This window comes from Eublepharis macularius, chromosome 2 (genome assembly GCF_028583425.1).
Source record: "Eublepharis macularius isolate TG4126 chromosome 2, MPM_Emac_v1.0, whole genome shotgun sequence".
NCBI classification, from domain to species: domain Eukaryota; kingdom Metazoa; phylum Chordata; class Lepidosauria; order Squamata; family Eublepharidae; genus Eublepharis; species Eublepharis macularius.
Window position 1 is genome coordinate 65519884 of NC_072791.1, and position 24245 is coordinate 65544128.

The 24245-nt window shown below is 39.8% G+C and overlaps 1 protein-coding gene across 2 annotated transcripts in view; it reads right to left on the reverse strand.

Moving 5' to 3' along the window:
• RMDN3 (regulator of microtubule dynamics 3) overlaps nucleotides 1-19684 on the reverse strand; it is a 67319-nt gene extending 47635 nt beyond the window's left edge. Inside the window, exons 1-7 of one of the 2 annotated variants that reach the window (XM_054971657.1) lie at nucleotides 19423-19684; nucleotides 18153-18358; nucleotides 15471-15663; nucleotides 12642-12788; nucleotides 7326-7587; nucleotides 5984-6086; nucleotides 5124-5184 (exon numbers count right to left, since the gene is read on the reverse strand). In XM_054971657.1, coding sequence (XP_054827632.1) covers nucleotides 5124-5184; nucleotides 5984-6086; nucleotides 7326-7587; nucleotides 12642-12788; nucleotides 15471-15663; nucleotides 18153-18351 — 965 coding nt within the window. In that variant the 5' untranslated portion in view covers nucleotides 18352-18358; nucleotides 19423-19684. Of the gene's footprint in view, nucleotides 1-5123; nucleotides 5185-5983; nucleotides 6087-7325; nucleotides 7588-12641; nucleotides 12789-15470; nucleotides 15664-18152; nucleotides 18359-18774 lie in introns of both variants that reach the window. The other variant, XM_054971656.1, reaches the window with a different exon arrangement.
• Nucleotides 19685-24245: the final 4561 nt, after the last annotated feature.

The following is a 24245-nucleotide window of genomic DNA, read 5'->3' on the forward strand; positions in this document are numbered from 1 at the left end:
CATTTCTTTTTCTATTTATTTGTGATGGAAGAGAAATTATATGACCTCTGGTAACAGTTTTTATTGTATCCCAAATGATGCTCGGATTTATATCATTTGTTGTGTTTTCCTTTATAGCCACCTCAATGTTGTTACTAATTTCTTTAATAGTATTTTGGTTGGTAATGAGTGATTTGTTTAGTGACCAATGCCTTTGTTTAGATGTTTCTTGAGTAGTTGTTAGTGTGCAGTTAATCCAGGCATGGTCTGATAGAGTAATATTACCAATTTCTGAAGAAAGTAATCTGTTTATTGCTGTGTTTGAAATTAGAATATAGTCTATTCTAGTGTAGATGTCATATTTTGGTGAGTAGTATGTAAAATCTTTTTCACTTTCATGCAGATATCTCCATGCATCTGTTAAAAAGCTATTTTCTAAAATTTTAGCAAGTCTAGTATTAGAATTTTCCTTTTTGCATTTTTTATTTTTAGGTTTGGATTTATCTAGTTTTTGGTTTATTATGTAGTTTAAATCCCCTCCTAAGATCAATTCTCCTTCCTGAAAATGAGTTAATTTATTCAGACTGTCTTCCAAAAAGGTTATTTGGTCTGAATTCGGTGCGTATATTGAGGCCAGGGTATATGTTTGTGGCCCTATTTTGCCCTTTACAAAAACAAATCTTCCTTTAGGGTCACTTAATGTATTTTGATGTTGAAAGGATATAGTTTTGGAGATTAAGATAGCAACTCCTCTCGCCTTGGAAGTACCTTTTGCATGATATTGAAGTTGGATCCAACTTGATTTTAAATTTTGACTGTTTAGAGGGTGAAGATGCGTTTCTTGGAGGAATATGATATCTGATCTTATCTTAGATAGATTTGCAAGAATACGTTTTCTTTTAATAGGGTTTCCCAAACCACGAACATTGTAAGAAGTAATTTTGATATTTGACGTCATTTTAGCTCTAGTGGCTTGAATCAATTATGAAGAAATTTGCTAGCTTTATATGGGAGACCCTTATAGACTAGGATAAATTGCGGGTACTTGTTACTGGAGGTCTTGATGGTATAATAACCCTCTGTTCCCTTGTAAATTTACTGGTTTCTTGTTGGGTGTGTGTGTGTAACACCCCCCCCCCCGGCTTTTGGACCACTGCTGTTCTTTTCATCTCCTACTCCATGGAATATCTTGGCTGGGGCTGGGTAATATATACAGCCATCTGAAGTTGTTTTATTACTGAATTGTATGTTGTTTATAGTTTTTATATAAATTTTAATACTGTTATCTGCTCTGAGCCTGTTTGCAGGGAGAGCAGACTATAAGAATAACAAATCTAATCTAATCTAAAAGGCAGACCCCTGGCATTTTCTTACTGTTAGAGTGATCTGACAAGAGCAATGCCTAATACTGACACAGTAATTGACCTTAGCCTCCTAATGCAGCTAGGTAGGAAGCTCTATTTTTTCCATCTAGCAGCTAACAAAACTCCAGTGAAATCTTTGTACTAGTGGTTGGAAAGGACTGAATAAGTAGTAGTTTTTCATATAGCAGTGAGGGGCTGAGCTCAGATCTCATTGGTGCATGGATGGAAGTTAAAAAATAAATCCTTTACCACATTGCACTGAAAAGTTGGCGTACAGGAGACGATCTAATAAGAATGAATCCAACTCTTCCTCTACAGCTATGGTTAGAAATTCATTATTTAGAAGAGAGAGAAGAAAGCAGACAGACAGACTATAACAGTTCTTTGTCATCTTGGGTGGCCAAATAAGAGGTGCCTATCTGCAGTGTTAATATAACTCAGCACCTCACTTTCTTTTGCAGACTTTAACTTGCAAAGCACTCTTTAATAAGCTTGCACCTTGCACAAAAGAATTCGTTTGAACTCCCACCCTTGCTTCTAACTTCTGATCTTTTTATAGTGTTCCTTGTACTTTGCTTTCACAGACATTCATTTGCCAACCATTTTGTGGGCAACTTAAGAACTTCTCTCAAGCATTTTTACTCTTATTTCTATATTCCTACTGAGTTCTAAAAGCATGCAAGTACACCCTGCTCCAGTTGGTTGTAGAATAGGAATTAGGAATACTGCTTGAAGCATATCACAATACTCACACTGCAATCAAGAGGGATAAGTGCCTTTAAAAAAAAAGGTAAGAATTTTTACACTTTTTATTGCAATTAAACCCAACCTTCCACCATGGAATTCAAGGCAACAGACTTTAACAGAGGTCTTTCAGCCAGGCACTAAGCAGACCCACACCTGCTTAGCTTCAGAAAGGTTGCTCTATCATCTGCCATCCAGCCATATCTTGGGTAACATCTTGGGATCACCTGAGCAAAGCTTCCAGTCACTGAAGGCAAATAGCAAAAAGCCTTTGTGTGCCTCCCTATTAAGTAAAATCAACTAATTTATGCTCATTTAATTCGTACTATATACACTAAATGCTCTATTTGTTACTTTAGCGGCAATGAAGAAAATTCTACTGATTCTGCATGCATGGTCTCTTCCCTCCCACATCTGTTCTTAAGTCACTAAGAAGAATACTTATTGTTACGAGATGTAACAACAGTTGATTCAAGCTTAGGCAATTGGCTTCTAGTTAAACAAATTCTGAGGCACAAGAACATCTTGTTTTCAAGTTACAGACAGAATTTTTTAGTACTAATCTACCTTTGCTCAAACTTCAGCAAACAAGTTATTATATTTGAAAACAGAATTTCCACTTTTCTTGACATGGCAGCCCCAAAAAAGTAGGGAAACAAAGAAGGGAAATATCGTGTCATGTCAATGTTATCCAGACCAATACTTCAGTCTTATGCAACTGCTGAATTAAGTGAATAAGAAAATTATACCCCACTTTTTCAAATATCTGTAACAGACTGGAGGTTGCCCAGCCCCTAGCTGTCAAATAATCAAATATATGTTAATACCCAAGACAATCTGAAGTTGCGGCAACATCCAATCAGCTTTTGGAATGTTGGGGTGGTTTGGCCAATTGACAGTGGAGGTCTGATGCTTGGAGAGAAAGAGCACTATTATAAAGACAGTCTGACTCCAGGCTGGAGCATATTGGGTAGATTAGACCCACTTATACTAGGGGTTCTAATCAGGTTCAAGTTGTTCCTTCAGAAAGAGGGAGACCAATTGTAAACTGTTTGTTAAAGCTGTGGGAATGCGACAAAATTTGTCTCAATAGGAGGGCCCCGAATGTTTTTTGAGTAAAAGGATATCATTCACTGGTGAAATATCGCTTAGGGCCTCTATGAGCTATTTTTAAATTGTATATAAAGCTTTCTGATACTGTAATCTGTGAATAAGAAAGTATTTACCTGAGCTCAGGTTGTAACTTTACTTTGCTTTGTAACCTGTCCAGAGTACCTGTGACTAGTTAAGCATTCAAACCATTCTGAAAAAAGAACTACTGTTCTTTTTAAAAACTTGTCTCAAATGTCTGTGTCCTGAAGAAAAATAAAATTTACCTTACAGTAAAAACACCATTCTACAGCCATGCAAGTCAAGACTTAAATATGCTACCATAGAATACCACCTTGGGGAAAAAAGGGCAAAGGATTATTACACCTCTATATTCCCCTGGAATTGCAGGAGGCCATCACTGTCCAATGCAGCAAACAATAAAAATTAAACAGTTCATTAAAATACACAAAATACTAAAACAGATTACACACACACACACACACACACCATAAAATGTAATTGTAGCATAAAATAGATGAACTAAATTTCACAGTGGTGAGTAACTTTTTACTGAACAGATAATATAAACATTAAAAAATAAGAGGAAATCAGAGTAATCCAAAGTGAATGTAACAAACAGTTTCAATAACTTGGATTTTTAACAATATTGCCAAATATAGTCCCACACACCCACCAGACTCCCCACCACTACATCTGGTAACCAGTTTAGCTGGGCTTGGTCCAAAGATTTTACCATTATACCATAAAAAGTATGTATTATCACTGCATAATTTGAAATTTGAAGATATTTGAATGTTTCAATAGGAAATGCAGAGAGGCTACACTGAAGAGACATAGGATCCTGAAACAATTGTTCTATCAGTCATGTTTTGACAAAGTTTACAAACCGACAGTTTTAAAATTTGTAGATATCTTAAAATTAAAAACTCTAACTCACATATGGTTCCCTTCATAGGAATTCTCTCTTCCTCAAATTACAGCTATAACATGAAGGTTGAATTCATGAGGATATACTCCACATTAAACTTATGGATAGTAAACTGACAAGTCAGTAAATAAGGGATCACACACGGATACTGAAATATTATCAGCATTCCACTCATTATGAAGTTTCAGTGGAGAAATTTCCTGACATTTATGCGTTTCTTCAAGTGACTACTAGTTCATGGGCTCCAGCTGACATCATCATTAGCATTTTGTATTATGTCAATATCAATAATCACAGCTAGATCACATGTGAATTGCAAATTATTGCTGTTCTAGAAGCTGGGAGTAAGCAGCAGCAACCACGTCTTTTTATTGATCCTTTCTGCATCATAATACTTCTGTTGCAGGCACAGAATTTTTCCATGACATGTGTATAATTCCATCATTTACATTTTTTCGGATGAGCAGAATGTTTCTTGATAAAAACTCAAGCAAAACAATCTCATTTCTGAGACAACAGAAGTATATTATTATTGTATTGTCGAAGGCTTTCACAGCCGGAGAACGATGGTTGTTGTGGGTTTTCCGGGCTGTATTGCCGTGGTCTTGGCATTGTAGTTCCTGACGTTGTAGTTCCTGACACTGAGAGATCTCTGTCTTTTGGTGCTACACCTCTGAAGATGCCAGCCACAGCTGCTGGCGAAACGTCAGGAACTACAATGCCAAGACCACGGCAATACAGCCCGGAAAACCCACAACAACCATATATTATTATTTTTTAAAACTCCTTTAGAGATACTGTAGTGAGCCAATGTGTAATTAAAGACTGAGTGAGGGGCATATTGACTAACTGCAACCAACAGTTATAAGCTCTTCTGCCATCTGAAGTACTATTTGTGGAAAGTGGGTGATTGAAACATATACACCAAAGCACTTGTGTGGGTTGCTCCAAGTTCACAAATAATGCTGTCCTTTACAAAACGAATAACTACATACCACTGGTGACACTCTGCAATCTGACCTCCCATCTGCAGAGCACTTTCTGCCACCTCTTTTCCTGCAAAATGAAACAAGACTAACTTGGTTGTGCACACATTTTGAACACTTAAGCCTCAAATACTAGCCAAATGAAGATTGTAGCAATGTGTGATAAAGCTTTACAATTTACATATTCATTACAGCAGATTTGCTTCAGAAAAGAGCCTCCTACCACTGGGATGACAAACAATTGGGCAAAAGAGCTGCGTCCTGTAGACTACCGCTCCTGCAAGCACAGCCCATAGTTTTTTGGCCTGCAGCTCTCCTGAGCAAGATGGTGAATTGCAAGATTCCTCTCATGTTCCAAGTTAAAGCTCTTGGAATTGTCTCACCTCCAACATGTGTGAGATGTTATACAGTAGGAACAAGGAAGGCAGAATCACTACTCCCACAGCAGTGTGTGGCCAGTAAGAAAACTGGCTCATAGTTGATATGATTGACCTTATGAAGGGAAACAAATGAAGCCTGGAGTTAGCAGAAGAGAAAAAAAATAATACAGGAGGGCAAAAGGAAGTGAACAACTTTGACAGAAGCTAAACTCTAGAGAACATATAGCAGTGGCTACTATTCATGCTGTGAAACTCTCCTAGTAAAACCCACCTCAAGCAGGCCTCTGGAAAGGTGACATATACATTTCCTAAATAATACAATTTAAAACCAGGAAATATATACGTAGTGATGGTTGAGGAATTTTCTGAAAACCATTTGGTCTAAATGATTTTTCAAAAAATTAGTGCAATTATTCTAAACACACACTAGGCTTTTTCAAAATTAGGCACATAAATGCTCAGTTTGACCACTGAAATGCTTCTCCTTACCATCAGATGCATATGATTTCTTCTCATCTGCATTGTCTGTTATTTCATACATGTCGCTATAGGCTCGAGCCAGACGCCAAAGGAAATCCTGTTTGTCTCTATACTGTGGACAGAATTAACGCTTCAGTTCATCTGTCTGATAAATATTGCAATTGTAAATCTCACTTTCCTGGAAGCCTGAGTGAGAAAGAGGCAATTCTGCATAATTTTAAATTAAAATTTAGCTAATTTAATTTGGATATCTTAAGATGCAGAAAGTAGGTCTGACAAGTAATGTAAAAAAAAACCCAACCTAAAACACTAAACTAGTCTTGCAAATCTCATAAGTAGTTCCCCCAAATGTCTTTCCTTGTCTGAAGTATTTGTGTGTAATAATTTTCTTACGCTTTTAACAAAGGAACCAAACAAAACATGTATGTGAAATAGAGGAAATGCCTAGAACATGCCTTTGGTTAAATATTAACCTGTTGATAATCTTATGAAACATTCCCCGCTTTATCCACTGCAGCAGAGCAGTATTTAGGAAGGGCAAATGACTACTTCAACACAACTAGTTTGCTTTACTAGCAGAAGCAGATGTCATGCTTGAGCACTATAGGTTGTAGCACTTATGCCGGCAATGGACATCACCATCAGATGGGGTCTATCAGCATCATGCATAATCTGCAGAGCAGAGAGCTGGGGCATGGTAGAGATGAGACTGCAGACTACTGATGTGCGACTTTATAGAGGCATTCAGTCCTCACAGAACCCAATAAATTTTATACAATGATGCATAAAGGTTTTTTTCTTAAGTATACATGTCTGCAGATGGAAGATTCTACCAAAAATGTAGGTTCCGATATATTATTAGTTTTTCATCCAGAAAACATTCATTTAAAGAGTCCGCTTTATTCTTTCTCCAGAAAAAGTGTGTTCTATAGATTATCAATTCTACATGTGTATGTCTAATATTTGAAAACATTCCACCAACAGTAAAGCACATACGTTTTAAACACAGGAGTTTTGCTAACTAACTCTAGATTTTAGTGTTTGTTAAATCTGTAAATGGCTAAATTTTCACAAAAGCAATTGGTGATTTCACTTTAATCATATTAGGTTATTTACTATGTTCAGTGTTGCAATAGACAAAATTTAAGAGTGTTAAAATAGGGCACATCTCATGAGCTTTGAGGCTTTGCATATTCTAAAGAGAGCATAAACTATGCTGCAATAAGATCAGATGCTTGGCCTCATGTACAACTGTGGTGTGGATGAAGCCTTGCACAATATCCCTTTCTGCCCTCCCCTGTTGGTTAGTTTGGACTCAGTTTTTCTGGGAACTAGCTACAGTGATCTTTACCACCAGTTTATTGTTAAGCAGCAGTTGGAATCCTTCTTTCTTCTCCTGGTCACTCCCACTGTGCAACTGATCTGCCTGCTGTAGCAACTGGCCAAGCTCTTCCTCCACAGCAGAGTCAAAGGTCAACGTTGCTTCCTCCTCATTGACAAAGTCCAGAGAATCCCTCCTCGCAGACCTCACTGTATCACAACTGTTTTCATCTTCTTCACTCTCTTTATCAGTTTCCCGATCATAATCAGACTCTGCGTTGGCTGTGGTATAGCTTGAACACACAAAGGGACACGGCATTTAAATTAATGTGACACTGTTCACTCAGAATGACATTTTAAAAAGCAAATATCTTTCACCCACTGAAAACAGAGAAGAATGCTAATAGAGCAAGCAAAATTCCAAACTACTGCCACCACTACTAACAATTTCCTATATCAGCGCTACAGTATACAACACAGAAAAAAAGCTTAACAGGACTTTGCCTTCAACTCCAGAATGGAACTGATAAAGGCAACATTACTTTGATTTGCCTCTTTGTAGCATATATGCATGATCATTATTCAGTAATAGAGCTGAACTAATTGTAGGCTTGACAGAAAATAAAGCACCTTTAATAAATTAAAATAAGATTTACAGAAAAAGTCTTAATGTACAATTAAAAATATATACTAGAACTAGTGCTGCTGTGCTTGTAATATATAGAAGTGTTGCATTCTTTACAACACCAACAATATATACACACACATATGTTCTCTCAAGGATAGTTCCCAAACCAAAGATTCATTAACTTTTTTCTAATCACTAAAAAAGCAGTCAGATTTTGCTTGATTGATAATTAGCATTCCGTATCTTCCTACCCCATTCATCCACAAATGACTCTTAATGCATTTCCAGTTCTTTGCTATTAAAATTAATTCAGTTTATTATCTTATTTACTGTATTTCTATAAAACTTTCATAATGTCTCAAGTCATTTAGGAGTACATGTGGTGCAGAACCTTGGATCAAAAAGCTTGTTTGATCATTCACTGCCACTATATCATTCTATAGGAAACCTCTACCTATTTCTGTGATGGTTATTTTATACGTTCATAGCATCACTTGACATTGTCATCACACAGTCATAAGCATGTGCATGAAAATTCACTTTTGGTGAACAGTTCTGGAATAGATATTGTATAGTGGTCACCTCCTTTTTAAGTGACTTTAAATTACTACTGGCTGAATCTTTACAGGTATAAAAGCAGACAGGCTGTTTTCCTTGCTAGGTTCTCAGGACATTAAAGATCTTTAATCCCAGGAGGAAGGGGCTAAATCATGTATCACTCAGCAACTGCCACTGCAATGCCAATGGAATAAAAGGGCAGATCAGGATGGGTTAATATTTTAAACCTTAGGTTTAAAGGTAGGGTATAAATCTAACAAACAAATAAAATATAATTCAGGTATAAGGTTGAGAACACTACCAATCCTGCCTTTAAGAAGATCTTGTTGTTTAAAAAAATCTTAGCTCTATGCATCCCAGCATGTCACTGTCATCAGCCATGAAAGCTAAGTATCCCCACCTCCACCTAGTAACAAGCTGATTAACATTTGAAGTGCCAACATGGTGTAGTGGTTAGAATACTAGACTAGGATTGAGAAACTTAGGTATGAATCCCTCTTCACCATGCAAGCTTGCATGGTGACTTTGGGTCACGAACTCTCTCTCAGCCTAGCCTACCTCATAGGGTTGTAGTTGTGAGGATAAAATGGAAGGGGGGAAATTATGTTGTAAGCTGCTTTGAACCCCCATTGTTTAGGAGGCACATATTTACAAAGTCAAGCTGTAAAACGCCAACTGTATTTTTAAAAAATATAAATATACAGGGAATCACAAGAAGGCAAAGTGACAAACACATCTGGTCCTTGTCCATCTTGTTAGCAGTCATACCCCTCCCACATACTGAAAGGGCATTTTATGGATATGAAATATCATAAACCCCTTGCCAGAAGTCCCAGACACTGCCGGCCCCAGACAGCCAGCCGGCCTGGAGACTGGAAAGTTACCAAGCCATGAGTCATGGGTGAATGACTGACTGAACAGCCCCCACAGCCCAGAGAGAAACAGAGATAACAAGGCTTCCTGAGAGACACGTCGCTGCCTAATCCCATCAAAACCTTCCTCCACCTTTCCTCTCCCACTTACCTAAGCAGGCTCTTCAGCACATCTGCTAGCTTTCCTGTCAGATACTTACTAGGTCATCAAGCAATATTTTTTACCTATAACCCAGCCCAGATAGGCATTCCACCTCCAGACATGCATTACGGTATTGTTTTTGAATGCAAGACATCAGTTCTGTTTTTTGTCTCTCATCGTAATGGCAGTTTTGTTCCAGGGTATGCTTCACTCTATAACTGGGCTATGTGACCATGTGCTGTGTGTGTGCGCACGTCTTGGTGGGTCTTCCTTCTCTCCTTGAAGTGCTGGTCATTTTGCTGGTCCTCCACAGACCTTCTCTCCAAGAATGGTAAACATCACCCTTCTCCCAAAACTGCTTTCCCATTTCCTCACTGTTTTCTTGGTTACCTCTGAGTGTGTGCTGTGCATGACTTTCTGTGTGTTTGCCTTTTACTGCTCTCATAATAAAGAAACCTTTCCTGTAGAACATCTGCCTATTTATTTGAGCATTCTCTAAGGAAACAATCTTGGTATACATAGGTGGAGCTTTCCCAGTTACTCTCTCTCGCTACATCTCCTTAAATGCTAATTTCCCCAACTGACAAGGAGACTCCCCTATTAGGGTAACAATCTCGGACAGGATCAAACATATCTATATTGTAATTTGGAATAGATGTTTGCTGGCTCCCATTATGAAAACTAGCCATTTCCATGTCAAAACCCAGAACTCCCCACGTTCTGTATAAATTTAACATTCTCAAATGTGTTTAATTAAAAGAATGGATCTACTATCCATATTCTCCATAGAGGCTAATTTATTAAACTTTAAGATGTGTAACAGAAGGAATAGGTAAGAGTCGTCTGGCCAGTTTACAACAGACACATTACCACCAAGTTTAAAAGATTAATCTGGATAAGATATATATTAGAAATTTAAGTCTATTCCAGACATACACACAATAACTTCCTCAGCAAAAGCAGACTAGTGTTCCCATAGGAGCATCTAGACAATAAATATGAAACATCTGTGTTCATGACTACACTGCAAAAAGGCCTAAATGCCAGCAGGTAAATGATTATAGCCATTCTGCTTGTTTGAAAGGTATCCATGCACATAGCCAAGCTGTAAAACACTAGCTGTACTTTACAAAGATCTATGTAGTGTGAGGAGCTACAATTATAATAATAAATCATGATAAGATAAAGTCCAGACTAAGGGGTCCCATGAGATAGTGAGAGCAGAGAACCTGGAAGAAGAAAGGCCAAAAAGAAAGATACACACGCCATCTAATGGGTAACCAACTGATCATATCGGTTTCATTAGGCACGAGGAAAGTCTGGACTCTAGATGTCTGGTCCAGGTGACGATGGCTGCAATCCTATGGACACTTTCCTGGAAGTAAGCCCCAATGAATAAAATGGGCTTTCTTCTGAGTAGACTTGCTTAGGATTGCTCTCTATGACTTTGTATTGTGTTAAAATGGAAGGAGGGAATGGGAATGCAAAAGCACGGCTGTGCAGACGAACCTTGTACTGTGTCTGAAATGAGCCTGTTGTCTTGGACTGGAGAAACTTTAGACTCAAATAGAAAGAGAAAACCATTCCCAAATCCAATACACAAGAATTTGTACAATGAAAAGTGGCTTTTCATCTATACATCTATGAAGTACACAGATCTCAGGCAAAATAGAAAAGAGTCCAGTAGCACCTTTAAGACTAACCAACTTTACTGTAGCATAAGCTTTCAAGAACCACAGTTCTTTTCATCAGATGCATGGAGGGTATGAAGAAACTGGTCAGATATATATAGGTGGTGAGGGGAGGGGGGAGTAGATGCAATCAGTAGCTTCTGATAATAGGATCAGTTTGCTACCGGACTCTTCTATTTTGCTACTACAGACTAACACGGCTAACTCCTCTAGATCTCAGGCATGCATTCAATGCAACCATCCGCCAAATCTATAATGTTACGTTTGATTCCTCTTTGCAGTGTGCCGGAGTGTCAGAGAGAAATCTGGGATTTTGTCTTCAAATATCCTTTACTGTTATGTGCAGCCTCAGCTACTCCAATTCATTTTTTCTCCTCATTATCTCAAGGTACACCCCCCTACTAACTTGTTAGAAAAATATGGTGTATGCTCAGCTGAAAGATGTATTCTAATCTTCCATCACATCTGTAAGCTTGATTCTTAATGGTGCACTGTGGTTCCAAGTGACATTTACAAGGACCAACGCCCACTACTCAAAGTCACTGAAAACTGTCACAACACTTTCTTAATTCATAACAGAACTACTTTTATCAACAATACCTTTAAAAGATTTAAATAAGGGATGCAAGGATGCATATTTTATTCAGATGGAAACTGCTATAATTTGGGAGCAGAATCTCTTTTAAAGAGAAAAATGTGAACTGAGCTCAGTAAGAGAGAAACAATGCAAAATTTTATACACCCCTGACTCTAGCTGGGGCTATATATTCTTCCATACAGATTCTATACACATATCTTTAGCAGAAAAAGAATCACATATGCAAATGGCTGCTGAATTCATAATTTGCTGGTTCAATCCAACCATCTATGCAGGAGTAAAAAGATATTCTAGTTCTTAAAAACAAGTTCTACCGATTTAGATGGAAGAAAGAAGAAGGATTATGCCACAAAGATGCAATCTGTCCAGCACTATTCAGTTTTAATGGAGCTTTGGTGAAAACACTTATTTTAATTCCAGGAGTGCAACTTTTCCAATATGAAGAAAACGCACTAGCCAAGATATTCTTTATGAATCACCTACACGACAAGCTCTAAAGCATGTTAAGTTGAGCCAGATGCTAGATCAGGAGGCATCTGAGATGTAGGTGGGAGCAACAGATGACTAGAGAATCTCATGAACAACCTGCAAACAAGTATCACCATCTGATCTCTGTTTTTCCCAGAGCCTTATCTAGGCATGCTCCACCCACAGTTGCAAGAACTAGCTTTCTCTTAAATTTTCTTCCCAGAAACCTTGGCATAGAACACAAGTTAGATGTTCTATTACTCCCCTGTGCAACCAATTTGTGCCACAGTCTAAACAGCCTCCTGATTAATCCTATTCAAACACTCTAAATGATATATTTTAACCAGGAGCAATCTCAAAAACTAATACTTCAAGTTAGTGATTGCTTACCCTCCTTCACTTTCACCATCATCTGTATTGACTGTGCCTGAACTGGCTGTGAAATATATGGAGCTGGATCCTGCAGAATCACTCCTTTCTCTGGGAAATGCAAAGCGTTTCCGCCGAACAGCCTTTTGGCTTTCTTCTAGATGGGACCTGCAAGGTAAGATAAACATGTTGAAAGCAATGCTCCGTTTCATTTCTTTTTCAGTTTCTTGCCTAACACTGTAATTTTGCACCTCACAAAGATTTATTTACGTACCAGTCAGTTTTGAAGAACAGATTAGCAGCCCAAGACTCCCAACATTCAAAGCAGAAACCTGGCTAAGGCACTTAAATTTGCACAAGTTTAGTTTGTGATTTTAATTCCCTTTAATGCTTTCAAGTACAAGCAGGCTTTAACTGACTAGCCATCAAGCTGGATCCTTTCACACACACACAGGTGTCCACCCACACCAGCCCTTTCCTAAGAGTCACACTAAAAGGTACGAGAGCTTCTTTTCACCAAAGACAGTCCTCACAGCTCTGTACTCTCCTAGAGGTAGAGCTAAACCACCCCGCGACACTGCCAGGCAGAATTATACATGAAACTGTCTGCCCTCTCGCTGAGGCAAACCTGAACTGCTGCTCTATTTTCCTCCAACATTCCATGAAAGGTGACTGAATGCTGGGGCAGCACCCCCATAGGCTCAGGGATGAAACAGCTGAGTGGCAGTTTTACCTCTCAAAGGCAAGACAGACTCCTGTCTGCCATAGTTACAGTGCACTGTTTTCCTCTATCATAAGAGAATTTCGGTTCATGTTTATAAAGAGAAGATTTACATTAAAATAGTTTGAAAATGAAGGAAAAGATAAACAATTTCTTAACACTGTAATTGATCATACAGACCAGGAGTCTGGCTCACAATGTCTCAACATGGCGATGTGGTACAGCTGAATACATATAGTTAAACAAGCAGTCTATTTTCCTCAAAGGAACATCACCACCACAATCACACATCTTTACCATAACTAATTTGTGTTTGTACTTAGCTTATGTATCAAATCTATTGGTGATCTAGAACATCTTTTCTGCTGTTCTAACAAAGGTAATGGCTTTTAAAAAAAACTATTATTACATGATCAATCAACTGACAAAGTCTTTCTTATAAGGCTATAATTAGACATTAATGCACATAATATAAAGCTATTAATAGCCATTTACAAACTCTTAGATAACGATTTCACTGTATTACCAATCAAGATTGCAAGTTTACACTGGGCTATGAAATCCAGTAACCCTGGAATCCTGGCTGGGTAAAACACTTTAACAGCCAAATATGCAATATTCAGAAGTACTTCTTGAAACTATGAAATGAAAATCAGATTATTTCACATTGTTACTTCTCTTTTACAGCTATCAATCTTGGGTCCTCCAAGCATTGAAACATAGTAGTGTTCCAGTAAAATATAAAATTCTAAAACTTGCCCTTTCAACAAGAATAAAAAATTCAGTTCCCGTTTGTTATCTCAAACTTATCAGTATGAGAAACTGATATGAAGTAGCATCTTTTCATAATACTACTAGTAGTATTTGATATTAACAAGTTTTGAAAAACAGTATAGTGGTACTAAATATGATTAAGTGATTTTGATGTGAAACACTGGTTGCTTGCTCAGTTTCCTCCCTGCCATTAACCAGTACCACTATAAAACCATATTTGAATTGTTTTATTGTTCAAGACTTTAGTCTAAGAACAGGAGGATGAAAGAAAGTGCATGGAAAAGAGAACCATGTACATGAGCTCCCTGAAGGAAAGGCAAGATAACAATCTGATAAATCCACACTGTGTGAGCTATGCTTAGTGCTCACCTAAGTTTGCCTACAAGCTAAAACAAGAAGTGATGTTTGCAATTACTCCTTCAGTTACCTGTAATTTACTGGGTTCAATCTGAGGTACTAGTTATTATTATTGTTATTGTTGTTGTTATTATTTTATTACACTTCTTATTTTATTACAATTATCACCTACAAAGCCATTCATGTCCTTGGACCTTCATCTCACCACCCCCTGTCCTATGCTTTGCCATGATAGCGTTGCTCAGCCTTCTGAAGGTGTCTCCCTGACAGCTATCCATACACATGTTCTCTCTGCCATGGCTCCCACTTTGTGGAATGGTACTCTTGAAAGAATATCATTATATGTTTCTTCTTACTCACTTTGATGTTTTTACCATAATAAGGGGAAAAGGAGAGGCATGAAATCAAGTGCTTATGATTAAACTCAAGTATTTGGAAGAGCATGGTCTTAGATTAACAGTTTTTATACAACTTTAATCCAAAATTGTCTGAACAGAAGAATCTTGCTTCTCCCTCCAGTTTTAGGTGAATTGCACTAGTCATCCACTATTTTGCAAACTGAAGACACCAATCTTCACTCAAGTGTTTAGACATTAAAGGCTGCAGATCAACCTTACTCTAAAGACAGACATATTTAAGTGAAAAGATTCTGGAAAAATTACTACCTTACAGAGAGTTTCAGTTAGGTAGCTGAGAGGAAGATTCGGCTCCAGTATCACCTTAAAGACCAACTAGATTTCTAAGGTATGAGCTTTCAAGAGTCTGATGAAGGAAGCTTTGACTCTTGAAAGTTCATACCTTGGAAATTTAATTGGTCTTTAAGGTGCTACTAGACCTGAATCAGAAAGCAACATAAATAAAAAAGCATAAATATAAATTTCATCCAAACTTGGCCCATGTCCTCTTGCAGAAAGATAAAGCGGGGGGGGGGGGAGAGAGATGGTTAGTGGGAAGGTTTTCAACATGTTCCATATCACAAAAAATGGTTTTATGCCAACCTCATTTCTCCAATGATTTCTCCAGCTAAACCCTGCAAGCTATTCCGCAACTCTTCTACTTCATGTCGCAGCTCTATAATGCTTTTCAGCACAAAGTCCAGACGGTTCAGCACTTCAGCTTGTTCTTCATGTGTCAGAAAAGATGTACGTGGGCTATTATCACCACCTTCTATTGGTCCTGATTTCAGTGGAACTACAGAGAGAAACCAAATTGTCACAACAGCAGCAGTTCACCTTCCCTGAGCTACATTATTTCTAGATGTTTATTTAGTTTAGATGGATGGCAGATAACACACTACAGGACAGAGGAACCATGTGTACTACTTTGTGTTGCCTGGAAGAGTAGTATAAAAGTCTAACAAGTAGGTATATAAAATTGTCTAAATAGACCTTGAACAGATATTCAACTTCTGTTTATCCCATTTACTTTATTCCATTAACACCACAGAATTATATTTTCAGATGAATTCTGCTTTCAGTTAGGCACATTACAACCCAAACCTATTTATTTATTATTAAAATACTAATAACTCTCCTTTTCTTTTTAGCTCAACATAGATTAGAAATCCAAATTAAATAAATATAAAGAACAATAAAAACTGAGGTAACCCTTCCCTCCCAGGACTACTCCCTACACACCGTTAAATGCTTAAGCAAATAAAATGGCCTTGCAGTGCCTCCTAGTTCTAAAGGCACCTTCCTCACACACACCTCCTCAGGGAACCTCTTCTATAGGGTTGGAGCCACTATAGGAAAAGCACAGTTCTGTTCAATGCCAAACAAGCTACCTTAAACAGGGGAAACAACCACTAGGTGGCAGCCTGAGGACTGTAACTGGCACTGAGGATGGGGAGAATTGGTCCTAGACCATAAAGAGCTTTAATGAACATTGTTAGTGATAGGGAATTTCTATGACCCCTATTCTAAAAGACCTATGTATGCGCATTTATTAGAGTTGACCTTTTGCACAGAAGGCAACAGTTTTTTTCTTGTAAACAGATTCCTTCCGACACTGATGTTAAGTAAGGTTAGAAAGCCCTATTGCAAGGACAGTATCTCTCTTGTTTTGACTTTGTACTCAAGAATTTACCTTGAATAAGCACCCTCTCAAGAAGACACCCAAAATTCCTGTGTGGCACCAGACATGGAGCATGTTTATATTACAGAGGGAGTTTAGGGTCTTGCCAATCAGGCCTGTTTTGTGCCATGTCTCCTGAAGAATTTGCTTCTGAAGAATTGTTTGTATCTAGTTTTGTATAACAATTTTCTCTCTTTTCTGTAAACAATTAACTTTGGAAAGTATATAAGATTCTCTGCTATGGCTGATCTTTATGCATATATTGGAACATGGCATTGCATCTGGGTTTTATTGTAAATTAAGCTCCTTAATCTTTATAGATCACCATTTTGGTGTCTTGATTACTTGTGGGTGACAGCTGTTCGGAAAGGTAATCTGAACGCAGAGTACCTTTAAAGAATTTTTTCCTTAACAGCTAGCACGTTAAATTGTACTCAGAAACAATCCAGCACTCAATGTAAATGTTTTAAAACAGACAATACATATGCCTGTTGGCTAACTCTTGACAACAATCGGGCTTCTGTATTCTGAACCAGTTCCCATTTCCAGGTTGTCTTCAAGGGCAAGCCAACATAGAGCATATTACAGTAACCCAACCATGAGGTTACAAAAACATGGATTAGAGTGGCTATGTCAGCTGAGTCTAAGCAAGGAGAGAGTTGGTGCAGCTGATAAAAGACAAGTCTTGACTCAAACCCCATGGAACTTTTCAAACAACAAAGCTAGGCCAATGAGTACCCCAAGTGCTTAACCTGCTGTACAAAAGCCAACTCCACTCCATTCACCACAAGTGGCTCCAGTCGCTCCAAAGCATTAGTATTCCCAAACAATATTACTTCTGTCTTGTTTGGATTCAGCTTCCACACAACTGGCATCCTACCACAATGCAAGATGAGAAACCCCATCTACAGTCCCAGCCAGCCATCATTCCATGCAGCTATAAGGGCCTTCACACAACCACCAGGGAGGCTCTCAAAATCCCCCAGAAACCAATGCAAGACATTAGTGGGTGGACCATCCTAATAGATCCATTGTTACTGCGAGGAGGAGGAAGCAAGCTCAACTGTGCCCTCATTCAGATACTAGAATCTCTTAATACATCATTTCCCTCCTCTGTTTATCAATTTTTAAATCAACTGAAATGTTATATTTTACCTACTGCCATTGATCATGAAGTCTAAAAGTCAAAATCATGGTTTATTGATAGTCTTGTAAAATAAAGGGGACCAATTAGGGTGTAAGGAAGACATGGCTGTTCACTGTTACTATTTGATCATGTACAGGAAATTAGAATGTTTTAATATACTTTAGTTTGGTGAGATTGGACCAGGGAAGAATCCTATTCCCAACCAGATATACTTCTATAAGCTGCATTACTTAAATAAAACAATTGATTAACTGAAATTCTTCATTCTGCGTATGGAAACAGAATATCCAACTACTACAGAACATATTTACACTGAAATCAAACAGAAGATAATTCAGTTCCACATTCTGATGCCAACAAGAAAAGCTGGAAAAAAACACACCATCTCTTACTAGCAGTGACAACTACAGCCTTGGAGAAAATAAAAGTATAAAGAAAAAATTCATTATAACCCTACCTTGATTAAGAGACTGTGTAATTTCTGTGTATTCCTGAGATTCTAGAGCATTCTGCACACTCCATGCATTAGGACCTTTGGAGCTCCCTCTCCAAGACCTTTTCCTCTTTTGTTTGTAAAAGAAGTAGAAGAGACCTATCCCAGCTGCTGCTCCCAATACCACACCAAGTCCCACACGGGCAGGCCCCATTTTGGACATGATGTATCTGGAAGAAAACCAGAGGCCATCACTTATACCAACAGAGTAACAGTTTATAAAGAACTACTATGAGTTTAAAATATCTTTAGCCATAGCCTAACCATTGTTAGAAACAGTGCCCAGCAAAACATTTTCAATTTCACATTGTTACTAACTGGCACAACTTGGGCCCAACAGATCGGATGGCTAGGTCTGTGTAGGAAAGGATCCCAGTTTCATTGACTCAGTGGCAAAGTCCTGCTTAATTTTATTTCAGTTACATCAGGATTTCATTCAGAGGCAATACCTATTGCTATTACAGAGGATTCTTAAAATCTTAGCTCACAGGCTGACCTGAACAACAGGGCACGGTTCCATTATGGAAGCTACACAGATTTGGTCCAGGCAATGCCAGGATGGAATTTATTCAGAAATTCCACATACCCAAAATCTCAGATGAAGGATGTGACCAAATGTAAGCAAAGTCACAAGCAAAGCAGCGCCATCGGCCTTCTGTGTCAAAGCAGGGTTGCACAACACCATCAACCTTAGTAGCCAAAAAATTCGAAGAAGTGTCCCCTTGTCAGGCCAAAGAGATAAAACTCATAATGACACACGTTGCGTTGCCAGAAGCCCTTGATTACAGATGGTTTTCATCGCAACTCATTGCGGCAGCGTACTATTATTCCGATTATTTGACAGAAGTGCGAGAACACCCAGACATAGAGAAACAGAGCCTCCTCCAAGTTCAAAGCAAGTCTGGAACGGCGCTTAAAGGCTCAGCTCTTGGGCCGAAGCATCGGCAAAGAGCCTGACGCGCAATGACTCCGCGTTTCTTAAGCTAACGGCGTTAGAGAAATGGAGGACCAAGCAGAGGCCACGACAAAAGGCTGGGGAAGAACTACTACCCACGCGGCGTGCTCAGAGACGGCGGGTACGAAGTAACAGGGGCACGGCCTGCTTCCCACTGAGGAGGGGCAAAGCAGGCGGGTGTAACTGCCGGCCCTCGCTCTATTGGGCGCATGCACGCGCCTCGCCAGGCAGCCCTCGAAAGGCAAGTCGTGACAGTTTAACAGCCCGGTAAGAACGTACGCCTTGAAGAGAGGGGCAGGGCTCGGACTTTTGCCCGCGCGCGACCTCGGTGCCAGCGGTTCACTTCATCGCTGAGCGCGTGACGTGCCCGGCCAATTTAGAGGAAATCTCACTGCGCTCCTGTCTGTAGAGCAAGCGCGACCACGAAACTATTTATTGCGTCACTACTCGACTCGGTGACGGTTCCTGCGGGATCTGTCCCCCTGCAGCCACCATCCACGCTCTTCTTCCCGCCCCGCCGCTTTCCCGGTCGAAGAATTGACTTCCAGTAGGCGCATAAAGATGATGAAGCGGCCGCGCTGTTTTACCCTAAGCACCGCCCCTTCTGTCATTTGGTTTATAAACCGGCCCTAGGGCGAACAAAGGGAGGGACGGATAGGGAACGAACCAATTAGCAACAGAAAAGTAAAAGTCCTAAGGAAAGTAAGGAGGGACACCAATTCGATTAGGAAGTAACAGAGAATGTCTGTATGTGTGGGTATTTGTGCAATGACTAGAAGTGCTTCTAGTCTTTAAGATCTGTTGGTCTTTAAGGTGCTATAGGAACCAGCTTTTGCTTTCAGTGCTTGTTATTTATGTAAAGTGTGTTTTTATTTATATTATTTAGGGGGAAATGCTGCCTTTCTAGGTAACCTGCCCAAGGCATCTTAAGGAATAAAACATTTTTTTAAAAAAAGTTTAAAATTATTTGTTAAACTCCAGAATTTAAAAACCCAGCCAGAGCATAAACGCAGAGAACATAACAGTTTTCAGACAAAAATCATGTTATAAAATGGTGTTTAAAAACTGACCCCTTGATTAAAAGCCTGGGTGAAGATAAATGTTTTGGCCCGGCCCCTAAAAGAGCAAAGCAGATGTCAGGTGAGCCTCAAGGGGGAGGGCATTTCATACCTGAGGGTGTCACTACTGAAAAAGCCCTGTCTCTGACAGGCTGCATAGTACCATGGAGATGATTCTTCAACTACCCTGGCCCCAAGCAGGTTAGGGCTTTAAAGGTAAGAACCAGCACTTTGGATTTTTCCTGGAAACCAATGAGCATCTACTGCAGATCTTTCAGCACTGTAGTGACACCATCCCTGTAACCAACCCCTAACAGTAACCTGGCTGCTATGTTTTGGTCCAATTGAAGTTTCCATACCATATTCAAAGGCAGCCCCATTTAGAATGACTTCCAGAGATCTAATCTTGATTTAAACAGCTCATAGATCACCATGGCTAAATCACGCTTTTTGAGGATGGGCATATCAACTAAAGCTGGTTAAAGGCACTTGGGCCGCAGATGAGACCACCCGAGCCTCTGACATAGGCCAGGATCTAGTAAAACCCCAAGCTATGAACCTGCTCTTTCAGGGGGAGTGCAACTCCCTCCAGTCCTTGAGCAGCTTCACCATTTCCTAACAGTTGTCTGTACTGAGCTTTAGTTTATTGACTGTTACCCATCATATTACCATCTCAAGGCATCTGCTAAGGACTCTGCAGATATATCTTCTTCATATAAAATATCTGTGAGGCAGCTTACAACAATTTCTTAAAACAATATGGAAGCAAAGTAAAAGAATAAAAACAGCAGCAAAACCAGAGAAAATAAAATGACATAATTGACAACAGCATCACACATAAAATTAGAAAACATCCCAATCTGTTCCATTTCCTTACACAGAGAATTCAACATCCTAAGTCATTCCAGACCTTTATGCAGAGAGCCTCACCTAAAATATTTATGACAGAATTCACATCAAGCCTTGCTCTCCCTCCAACTCCTAGCTTCCCCCTCCTCTTCTGTAATTTTCCTTATTTATTTATTTATTTATTTATTTATTTATTTATTTATTTATTTATTTATTTATTTAATTGTTCAATTTACTACTTATTTCCCTGCCTTTCTCGCCAATGGCTCACAATATTCTTCTTTTCTCCATTTTTTCCTCAGAACAACCCTGTGAGGTAGGTTAGGCTAAGAGTATGTGTCTGGCTCAAGATTTCCCAGTAATCATCCATGTTAGAGTGGGGAATTGAATTTAGATCATCTAATCCATCATTCTAGCCACTACACCATACTGTCTCTATAAAAATGTGGAATATAATTTCCTTGTCATAGCATCTAAAGAAGTGAGCTCTGACTCGTGAAAGCTCATGCTGGAATAAATGTTATTAGTCCTTAAAGTGCCACAAGACTTCTGTTTTATTAGACTTGAGCATGTACAATACGTAAGATAATTTCATGGATCATGATTATTAATGATTGTGTACTTTTCTGCTTTTCTTGCTCATGGCAGGGTAGATAGAATTTGAGGTGGTCTTCCGTCCAGGCATTGGCCACCTTCAGACCATGCCTCAATCTGCCTTACTACTTTAGAAGTGGTCTGAACTAGAAGATCTGTTTCACTGCATCGAACAACAGGAAGAAATTTAAACTATACTCTGGTATGATGCACTGTAATACTATATTTCCAACTTCAATGGGCAAATGTTGAGTCTTTCCAGCAATAAACATGAAGAAATCAGGCGGGCATGCTTCAGGCTTAGGGTACATGTTATTCAGTTTTGTTCCCTGTCCTGCGTTTCTAGAATGGTGTGCCTTAGTCACTCTTTGGCTTGGCTTGTGGGAAGCTGTTAGTTGGATGATCTAGACTATTCTATATCTCAGTGCTGGTGACTGTGATTTGGACTGGCTGGGGGAAATGGTGGGAGATGTCAGTAGCATCCCAACATGCTAATGTCACTCTTTTATATTTTTAATTGCTAACATCAAAGACTACAAAAAACTACAAAACAAAAAAAAGGGGGGAAAGGGAACGGGGAGAGAGGAAAGACAACATATAAAAAACACACACTACATCTACAAGTATTGCATTCCCTTCATAATACCATTATTAAAGTTAAACTTTCTAATATGCTATTAGATTGGTAGATCTTATAAAATACAAACTACAGTCAGTCAGAATCAGGTCTTCTTCCCCTCACCTGCGTCTTGGTCTCAGTTCTCTCTGAACAGCTACAATAGCTGCGCTCACTCCCTCCTCCCCCCTCCTCCCTTCAGATTCTGAATCTTCTTCTTGCTGGAACTCTTGATGATTAAACACAAAGTCCCTCAGTTGTGCTTCCGATATTATCTTGTAGGCTTGGTCTTTATATCTGAACCAGATGCCTTCCGGAAATAACCATTTATATTTTATTTCACGCTTCCTCAGAAGAGCTGCAAACCTTTTATATTTGAATCTTCTTTTTCGAACTAAAAATGCATATTTTGAAGATGTCCGACGGACTTCCAAAATATCGCTTTTTAACTCTTCTTTAGTTGCCTTTGCAGATGACGCCAAAAGTTCCGACACCAAATCCTTTAAGTTTTCACTTTCCTCCTCCTTCACATTTTGAAGACGCAATACCGTCTGAGCACAATCCACTTGTAGTCCTATCAGTTGATTCTCCAAAAGCTTTGCTTCTTTGTTTGTTGCTTTCATGAGTACAGCATTTTCCCAGGCAAATTGCTCTGCCCCGAACGCTGCATCTTTAATGGTTTTCACTTCGTTCTCAACTGAGCCAACCCTTTGTCCGATTTCATTTAGCTTATCAACAAAGGGCTTCATAGCTTCAACGACCGACCGTTTAACCACCTCTTCAAGAGTTTCTCCTTTCCCCTGTAATGTCGCCAAAACCGATTTGCTCACAGCAGGGCTCTGCTTTTTCGTCGCCATCTTAGGCGGGGGGGGGGGGAGTCCGCCAACTAAGTTCCGAAACTCAGTGAAGGGGAAGATATCCAGACCTTCTTAGCTTCAACCCCCACCAATCCTTCGCATACGCTTGAAATAACAGAAGGGATTCGCTTACTTACAGGCTTTCACCTTAAATCTGCTTGTTGCCGTTCTCCATGGCCCGGCAGCACGCGATGTGCTGCGCAAGTCTGCCGCCCTCCATAGGAGCAAACGGGCAATTTACCCCCTGCATCGACTTCAGGGGGCACTTCCCGCAGCGCTCCGGACCCTAACCCCCTGACTGGGAGTCCTGAGGGTTAACCCTTGCAGGTCAACCACCCGGTCAGGCTGCTCGGACGCTTCCTCCCGGACCTGCGGAGAGGAGCATCTGACATGGCTGGGAAAACGAAAACGAATCCCATGCTAATGTCACTCTTTGTGTGCCCAGAAGTGATGTCAGTGTGTCACTAGGAGTGGTCTGCTATTTGGGCAAAACTCCATTGTTAAGTCCAACAATGCAGGAGTGATGTCAGTGCATCAGGGACGAGCCCCCTCCAGCTAACCAGGCAGCCCCCCGGTCCCCATATCACCCCCTGGTTGCTGGCAGGACCTGACAATCCTAACAACAATGCTGGCTCCCACACCTAAGGGAAGCACCTGACTCCATGCCTGATGTCATGCAAAGCTGCCTCTGAAGGGGCTAGGCAGGGATACTGGCAGACCCGCATTGGGCTGATAGCACACTCCTTTGCCAGGGCACCCCGTACCCGCATTGTAGGGGACAGGCACAGCTATGGTTTAGGATGCCTGACAGCAGCTCTACCATCAGGTACCCTAAACCATGGGACCCATTGCCTTGCGGGATCAGAGCTCTCTGCAGCCACAACAGCAGCGGATGGAGTACTGGGATCAGTAAGTGTCATTTGAATAATGATAGCAAGTGGGTTCCCTGTTAGATGAAGCCCCCTCCCATTGCGGTAGAACTGCAAATCCTTCTGGGGCCCCACAAACAAGGCTGTAATGGGCACGTAATCTGTGCTGTGTGTCATCAGTGCACTTTTTAAAGTTTAGCATCTGTGCAGGTGGTGATTCAACAGGGAAGCCTGGGATCATGACCAGTGCAGTTCCTGC